Source organism: Sinocyclocheilus rhinocerous, unplaced genomic scaffold (genome assembly GCF_001515625.1).
Source record: "Sinocyclocheilus rhinocerous isolate Xijiao unplaced genomic scaffold, SAMN03320098_v1.1 scaffold50, whole genome shotgun sequence".
Classification (NCBI taxonomy): domain Eukaryota; kingdom Metazoa; phylum Chordata; class Actinopteri; order Cypriniformes; family Cyprinidae; genus Sinocyclocheilus; species Sinocyclocheilus rhinocerous.
Window position 1 is genome coordinate 1,187,031 of NW_015641057.1, and position 8,642 is coordinate 1,195,672.

The window sequence follows — 8,642 nt, forward strand, 5'->3', positions numbered from 1 at the left end:
CTGTTGACTTGAAATTTTCACCAGATGTCGGTAACAACCCAAGTAATCCATACATATACAAAAGAAAAGAAAACAAACAAGTTCGGAAATTAAGTTATGTGTAATAAAATGAAATGACAAAGGGAAAAAGTATTGAACATGACGAAAGGGAGGTTTAAAAAGGCATGGAAAGCATGACACGTCACTTCCTGTTTGTTGCTGCCGTGTGTTTTGAGTTTGAGCTCCGTCAAGTTAATTCTTTGTCGTCTAATTTTTTATCTTAAAATCGCAGCCGCTCTGGAGAAACTGCGCCGGCTGAGTATATATATACATACAGCGGTTAAAATAAGCATTGAACACGTCACCATTTTTCTCAGTAAATATATTTCTAAAAGTCTGTTGACTTGAAATTTTCACCAGATGTCGGTAACAACCCAAGTAATCCATACATATACAAAAGAAAAGAAAACAAACAAGTTCGGAAATTAAGTTATGTGTAATAAAATGAAATGACAAAGGGAAAAAGTATTGAACATGACGAAAGGGAGGTTTAAAAAGGCATGGAAAGCATGACACGTCACTTCCTGTTTGTTGCTGCCGTGTGTTTTGAGTTTGAGCTCCGTCAAGTTAATTCTTTGTCGTCTAATTTTTTTTAAAGATCAGAGTTCACAGAAGAGGCCCATGGAACCTTCAAGATTTGTTTCTCCATACAGGAGGCGTCTTGAAGCGGTCATTACCAACAAAGGCTTTTGTACAAAGTATTAAATACATTTCAGTAGTTCAATACTTTTTCTCTGAGACATTCCATTTTATTACGAATAACTTGTAATAACTACTATTTGTTTTGTTTTGTGTGTGTGTGTGCGTGTGTGTGTGTGTGTATGGATTACTTGGGTTATTACCGACATCTGGTGAAAAATTAATGTCAACAGCACCTTTTGAAATATATTTACTTAGAAAAATGGTGACGTGTTCAATACATATTTTACCCGCTGTATATATAAAACTTAAATGAATAGTTGCATATTTCTCCATCGTTTTTAATTTGATTGTTATTTGCAATCCTTCATTAAAGCCATTAAGTAAATCAAGTCTTGTACGTGTCTTTTTGTCTGATTTCCAAGTTTTTTTTTTTGCTTCAAATAAACCTTTGTAATGTTGTGATTCTCCTCGTAGCTGACTGGTTTGGTTCATGGTTTATAACACTTTAACAAATGCTTTTTTAAAATCCCTATGGGAAAAATGAATGGAAAAAAAACCTCCGGAACCAGCGCCACTGAAAAACAGGCCATGCCCTAATGCACTCCATACAGACTCAGACTAATTAAATCTGTGGTAAAGCCTCTTCCTGTACCTCTCGAAGGCAATGTTGCGTGTGTTGAGATGAGTGGACACTATAGGAGAGGTGAGTCTCTGGGCCGTGTTCTCCTGCGAGGGCAGCATGGCGGCGAGCAGAGAGGGAGCATCCAGCGGAGACAGAGACAGCGGTTCTGTATACACCACCTGCTTCTCGTGGTCCACCTCCATCACCATGGCCCCGCTCTCTGCAAAACACACAAACCACCTCAAAGCACCGAACTCTGTGTGAATCCTGCATGAACGCGTGCTGAAGACTCACCTCCACCTTTAAAGATGTAGCTGCGTCGACCCTTAAGCCAAGTCATGTGCTCAAAGCCCAATAAAGTGGTGTCGACCCTCAAACACGAACCGCTTTTCCATACACGATACACATCGCTTGGACAAACTTTCGACACTAGAGGAACTGAATAATTGAGACAGAACGACAACTGACTGTCAGAAGCAATTGATCACAGGAGCTGTCCACATCTGTGGTGCTGAAACGGTTAAAGCTGCCATATAGCTTGCCAATGGTGGGTTGGTTTGTTGTTTGGTTTTATTTAAATTTATTGCCATATCAGCTTCTCAGGGTATAAAATGGCAGATACAGTTTCAACATTTAAAAATCAATAAATAAATACGATACAATTCGCCAACGGTGAGACAGAAGTGAAAGCGAAAGAGTTTGTGGGTCTTTCCAAACTCACCCCAGCTAGTAAATTCCCATTTCATCTCCACGTAGAAATCCTGTGCCTGCAAAAAAGACGACATGTTAGAATGCCTTCTGAAAGAGGATGGCAAATCAAACCAATACTGTACTTGATAAGTTTATAAAAAAAGTCTTATGGATGCATATCAAATGCATCTTCAGTCAGGGTGTATGTATACATATGGATCACCTGTCTCAGTTTGCTCAGCAGCTCAGGAATACCAGCCAGTCTCTCTGTGGCTCTTCTGAAGTCTCTGTACTGAAGGACCAGCTGCACAAGCTCAGGGTCTCCAGTGCTCACTGCCTCCTGCAAAACTGCACACACAGTTCAACAACACTGCCATCACCACCGCCGTGCACCAATGAGATTTACTGAAGATGCACATGTTGCAAGACATGGAAAAGTTCTTAAAGGACAATGAAAATTAGACACTAATACCCTTTTTGTGTGATTCCAGACCTGTGTGATTTTCTCTTTTTTTCTGAGGAATATAAACAGAGATATTCTCCAGAATCCCAGGCAACTCTTTTCAATATAATGAAAGAGAAAGGGGACTGGGGCTGTCAATCTCCAAAAATGAAAACAACATCAACATAGCTTGTGTGGTATATTCCGAGATATACCACGGTAGCTATGTTTACATGCACCCTAATAATCCATCAATAATCCATAATTGGACTGATGTCTCAAATGAACTAAAAGCCTTGATGTAAACGCCGCAATTGAGCTCTTATTGAACTTGATTTAAATTGAATTTTGATTGGCGTGAAAGAGGTGAAATAATATGATCAAGAAGAAAAAATTAAGCATTTAAATGCTTGAATCCATCTATTTTCTCAGTCGGATTCAAAAATACCGTGCACATGGTGCGGTGTTGAAATGTGTATGAGCCTTTTTATAAGTAGCTAATGACTGAAATCTTGTATTCTGCTGTATTTTCAATGATTAACTTACATCTCAGTCTGCACCTCACACAAAGTTATATGGACTATTTTTATGGTGCTTGTGTCATTTTTGAAGCTTAAACCTTATACAGGTGCATCTCAATAAATTAGAATGTCGTGGAAAAGTTCATTTATTTCAGTAATTCAACTCAAATTGCAGATCACTTTGATACATTTCAGTTTTTTGAGTTGTTGGAAATACTGGTTAACTAACCGATCATGTTTTTCTCGAAATTTTGTGACTTTTTAATCATTTAAGGTCATGAAAATTCCTGCAAAGATATATAGTGGAATGTGTCTACAAAATCTCTATTAGTATTATGATGTTTGTGGGTTAAGCTGCACAGACCGAAATAAAATACATATACAGTGGGTACGGAAAGTATTCAGACCCCCTTAAATTTTTCACTCTTTGTTATATTGCAGCCATTTGCTAAAATCATTTAAGTTAATTTTTTTTCCTCATTAATGTACACACAGCACCCCTATACACACACATCACCGTTCAAAAGTTTGGGATCAGTAATTTTGTTTTTTAAAGAAGTCTCTTATGCTTATCGAGGCTTGATTTATTTGACCAAAAGGTGATACAGTTAAAACCGTAATATTGTGAAATATTACTGCAATTTAAAATAACAGTTTTCGATTTTAATATACTTTAACATATAATTTATTCCTATGATGGAAAAGCTGCATTTTCATCAGTCACACGATCCTTCAGAAATTATAATATGCTGATTTATTATCAATGTTGGAAACTGTTGGAGCTCCTTAATATTTTTGGGAAAATAGTTACAATGTTGTTTATAACATTTACAGTTTACGGATTTTTTAAAAATGGTTTAAAAAATATTTATATGCTTATTTTTTGTTTTTCATAGTGTGATTTTTGGTAAACTGCATGGAATCCAACTAGCTTTTGAACATCATGAAAGCCCATCTCTTCTCTTGTTTTCCACTGAGTAAAGTCACGCGGGTTTGGGAAAAGCACGGGTAAAGGACGGCAGGGCTGATCAGTGTGTGAAGCTGTACCTGTCCAGCCCTGTGTGCTGCCGTGTGTGGGATCCGCGCTGTGTCTCAGAAGCACGCGCGAGGACTCCAGATGCCCGAGACACACGGACAGCTCGAGCGGCGTGCGCCCGCGCGGATCCAGCCGCTCCATGTCATGCTGTAACACACACAACACACGGCTTTAGAGAGGAAAAATATACTAATTATTAATTAAGATACTAAATAGTTTAAACCACTCCATGTACCTGCTTTTTCTGAAGCTCTCGGTCCAGTTCATGAAACTGATTGTTCCACACCAGATAATGTAAAGGAAACGCCTCTTCAGCCATTTCAATAGTGATGCTTGATTTAGGTTTTCAGTTGTTTATATTTTATTTTACGTGGTTACGTTTTATTTTTGGTAGGTTTTTAGGAAATGTTTGTTGGGTTGCGGCCACCTTTGCATCTAAACAGATACACAAGCGTTCATTTCATTTGATAAAATGTGTCGTTTAATCTGCTCACTGAATTAATTCCCTCCGGACTCCAGATGTCTCATTTACACTCATTACCGGTCTGATTCGTGCGTTGTTTTGCTGTAAAATCTCCCGTTTGCTGAAAATATCCACTGACAGTCAAGCCAACAGCTGCTTAGCTAGCGAAGCTAAGTCAAAATGTCTGCAAGTCTTTATAAAATATCCTCTTCGAGGCTAAAAGGGTTGAAAATTGAGCGGTTAAATTGAGCGGCGTTCCGTTAAAAGAGGTAAACTCGAGAGCACGGATGAGTTAGAGGTTTATTTGCAGTAAAGCATCCTTGCGTTAGCAGATAGCTTCCCAACATCCTCCTCATCAGGCTAGTGCTGCTGGAGCTGGCTGACACATGATGTTAACACTATCCTCTGACAGGCAAAAGGACAGCTTTCCATTATATTCCGAGCGGGCTGTACTGAACCGGTGGGGAAATGCAGATAACCCACCGCGGATAGCGAGCAGAGGCCTAATTTCCATCCATGTTCAGGTGAAAAATGCATCGGATGCAGGCTTGGCTGCGGATACCCTCCTCGTGCGCCTTCGCTATGGAGAATGAACGTAGCTCATCTGACATCAGACAGCTGCATGTACAGAATATATAAACTCGACTGAGATCAGATAACATCACATGCTGAATTAAAAAACTTGATAGTGCATCATAACCGCAATTTATAAATGGAGCGGAGATGAGCTCGCCTGAGGTCAGACCACCTTTAAAAAAATTGTATTAAAGATCAAATAATGTCAGATGGATGTGGTAAATTCATTAACTCTTCTGAGATCTAATTTAAAACTTCATAGTGCATCATAACCGCAATTTATAAATGGAGCGGAGATGAGCTCGCCTGAGGTCAGAGTCAGACCACATTAAAAAAAATTGTACTAAAGATCAAATAATGTCAGATGGATGTGGTAAATTCATTAACTCTTCTGAGATCTGACACAGAATTTATAAACTCAACTGAGATCAGCATCACGGTGCATCAAGTTATCTCAAATTTAGAGTGCATGACTTCAATTTGTGATGAGACAGCATCATGCTGAATTTTTTAACTTTAACAGCATCAGAAACATTTATCTGATATTAAATAACATCAGACAGGGATGTGAATTCATAATCCTTTGAGATCAGACAGGATCATGTGAGTTTATACACTCATCTGAGATCAGACAGCATAGTATTCTGGTTGTCTGAATCCAGACGGCATCAATTTATAAACTCATTTGAGATCGGAAAGCATCTTGAGCTGAATTTATAGACTCGTCCGAGATGAACCAGCATCATGCACCAGAATTTGCAAACTGATCTGAGATCAAATAGCATCAGAAACAGAATTGATCTGAGATCAAATCACATTAAGGCAGACGCGGGAAACCCTTATGAGATCAGACAGGATCATGTGCTAAATTTCTAAACTCATCTGAGATTAGATGGCATTGTGTCTTAAATGTATAAACTCATTTAAAACCAGCCACAGAATCAGAAAGGCATGTCGCTGAATTTATGAACATTTGAGATCAGACTGCAGCAGACCATGTTTTGAATTTATAAACCCACCTTAAAATAGACAGGTTGTACTAATGAACTCTGCATTAGACCAGGGTGAGCCGCGTTTGTACACCTTTCTGAGATCAGAGAGCATCATATACAGAATTCATGAACTCAACTGAGATCAAAGAGCAACAGTTGAAATGATAGTTATCTGAAATCAGACGGCATCATGACCACAGCATCAGAAGCAGATATTTATCCCACACCAAATAACATCAGACAGGGATTTCTTAAATCAGACAGGATCATGTGCTGAATTTATACACTCATCTGAGATCAGACAACATTGTGTCCTGAATGTACAAACTCATTTAAAACCAGACAGAATCTGAATAGCATATTGCTCAATTTATGAACTTTTTTTTAAGATCAGACTACACCAGAATAGGATATACTGAGTTTAGAAACACACCTGAGCACAGTCTTCTGAAATCAGATTTTTACACTAGGCAGGAATAATGAAAACCATAATCTTTTTACCTGTTGATGGTTGAATGAAGACATTCGTTCGCTAAAGGACTGGCTGCCAAAATTCTATAATGAATAAATAAATTATCATGTGCATTATATGGCTAGGTCTTAATAGCCACTGGACACATTAATTTATATCCAGTGTTGTAAGTCATCTAAACCAATTTAGCATTTAGCTAATCACTTAACCAAGTAAGAACATATTGTAAACGTTTTCAATAAAACAACTTCAGATTTCAGCATCTCCAATCAATTCAAATCAATTCAAGCTCACATTTGTACCATTATTTTTATTTTCTTGAAAAAGAAAAAAAAATTTGAAAAAGCTTCCGAAAATAATTATAATGCTACAGGTTTCTTTCTGTCGTACTACAGGAGAGGAATACATTTACACAAGGGTGTTTATATATTTATATATCTCTATACTCTCAGGTATTAAGGAGGGAGAGGAATTAAGAACAAAAAGGTATTCCTCAAGTAAAATGACATTTAAGGGGATGAGTGGGAGAAAAATAAAGAAATGCAATGCAAAACCTCCACACTACTGAGGATAAATGGATCTGCATCAAGATGACAGGATCTGGACAATGGATTAGAGCATCGTTCAACAGTAGAAGCAAAGGTTTTTAAAGGCAGACAGAAAGCTGCTCTGAAATAGGAATCAAACTGTAAAGGAATAGCACCTGTTGATCTCTTTAACTGAAGAGCCCATGGTATGACAGGCCTGAGAACTGATCTGATTGCCAATTGCAGTGTTTGTGTGAACACAGAACAAAGAGAAATAGTTAACTACAAAAGGATACTCATCACCCAGACATATTTATACATAAGCCCCGCCCTGGATGCTTCGAGCTCCTCCCTCCTAAGCCGCTATACATGAAACCCCGTCCTCTGTCAAACAAAGAGCCTCCCTACAGACCTACAGAAACCATCACACACACATACAGACAGACTCTGCGTTCCTTCTCAGTCACACAAATATTCACAAGTCTCTCTCTCCCTGAGGAGGGCGGGTTTTACGATATCCTCTGGATGAGCTTGTCATCTGATAGGCAGTAGAGGGCATTGACAGACAGCTCGGAGATAAAGCTTTCGCACGCCTGCCGTGAGACCCCTTTGCAGCCGCGCAGATCCAGTACGGAGAGACAGGACAAGCGCCGCAGGTACACCAGACACCGGTCTGTCAGGCGGCTGCAACCTGATAACATCAAACAGGGACGTTTTTTCATTCATGTTTAACGTTTGACTCCTTAGTTGAGAGCTGTAAATGGGTTGGCGTGTGTCTGCGTACCTGCTAAGTTGAGGTGTGTGAGTGTGTTGCGTGTGGAGGAGCCCACGGCGCTGAGGAGGTTGAGAGCACCATCTGTGATGGGACAATGCGAGAGCTCCAGACGAGTGAGCAGAGGCATGTGTCTGATGATCAGCCTCAGCGTGGCTTCGGTCACCTCCAGACCGCACAGCCACAAGCACTGCATGTTCTTCATCTGGGAACGGTTGTCACTGCCTATGGACACACAGACACATAGGTTTCAAGTAGGGGCGTGCAATATGCATCGCTTATTATCATTTCAGTTTGCACATCAGTAAAAATGACAAGCTTTCTTGAGCTTTTGTGTCATCTCCAAGCAACATAGGGATGCTTCAGTAGTGAAGGAATCTGAACAAATCAATTTAAAAAAATTATTCAATGACCAAATGAATCAGCCAGCTGAATGAATGACATGAACAAATTACTAAAAAACAAACAAACAAAAAAAAACAATAGTTCACCCAAAAATGAAAATTTGCTGAAATTTACTCGCCCTCAGTCCATTCCAGACAAGTTTCTTTCTTCATTGGAACAGATTTTTTTTTAAAAATTTGCAAAACATTTAGCTTTTCACTTCACAAGACATTAATTGATAGACTGGAGTCCTGTGGATTATCGTGATGTTTTTATCAGCTGTTTGGACTCTCATTCTGACGGCACCCATTCACAGCAGAGGATCCACTGGTGAGATAGTGGTGTAGTGCTAAATTTCTCCAATTCTGTTCTCATGAAGAAACAAACTCACCTACATCTTGGATGGCCTGAGATGGAGTAAATTTTCAGCAAATGTTCTTTTTTGGGTGAACTATTCCTTTAAA

General features: G+C 39.1%; 2 protein-coding genes across 6 annotated transcripts in view; both read right to left on the reverse strand.

Moving 5' to 3' along the window:
• Positions 1 to 5,044, reverse strand: part of ankrd13d (ankyrin repeat domain 13 family, member D) — a 15,891-nt gene extending 10,847 nt beyond the window's left edge. For all 4 annotated transcript variants that reach the window (XM_016570899.1, XM_016570901.1, XM_016570902.1 and 1 more), the window contains exons 1-6: positions 4,228 to 5,044; positions 4,004 to 4,139; positions 2,217 to 2,341; positions 2,025 to 2,070; positions 1,598 to 1,741; positions 1,334 to 1,523 (exon numbers count right to left, since the gene is read on the reverse strand). In XM_016570899.1, coding sequence (XP_016426385.1) covers positions 1,334 to 1,523; positions 1,598 to 1,741; positions 2,025 to 2,070; positions 2,217 to 2,341; positions 4,004 to 4,139; positions 4,228 to 4,311 — 725 coding nt within the window. In that variant the 5' untranslated portion in view covers positions 4,312 to 5,044. The remainder of the gene's footprint in view (positions 1 to 1,333; positions 1,524 to 1,597; positions 1,742 to 2,024; positions 2,071 to 2,216; positions 2,342 to 4,003; positions 4,140 to 4,227) is intronic.
• A 1,771-nt stretch (positions 5,045 to 6,815) lies between these two features.
• kdm2ab (lysine (K)-specific demethylase 2Ab) overlaps positions 6,816 to 8,642 on the reverse strand; it is a 16,930-nt gene continuing 15,103 nt past the window's right edge. For both annotated transcript variants that reach the window (XM_016570893.1, XM_016570892.1), the window contains exons 22-23: positions 7,807 to 8,019; positions 6,816 to 7,713 (exon numbers count right to left, since the gene is read on the reverse strand). In XM_016570893.1, the coding sequence (XP_016426379.1) occupies positions 7,532 to 7,713; positions 7,807 to 8,019 (395 nt within the window). In that variant the 3' untranslated portion in view covers positions 6,816 to 7,531. The remainder of the gene's footprint in view (positions 7,714 to 7,806; positions 8,020 to 8,642) is intronic.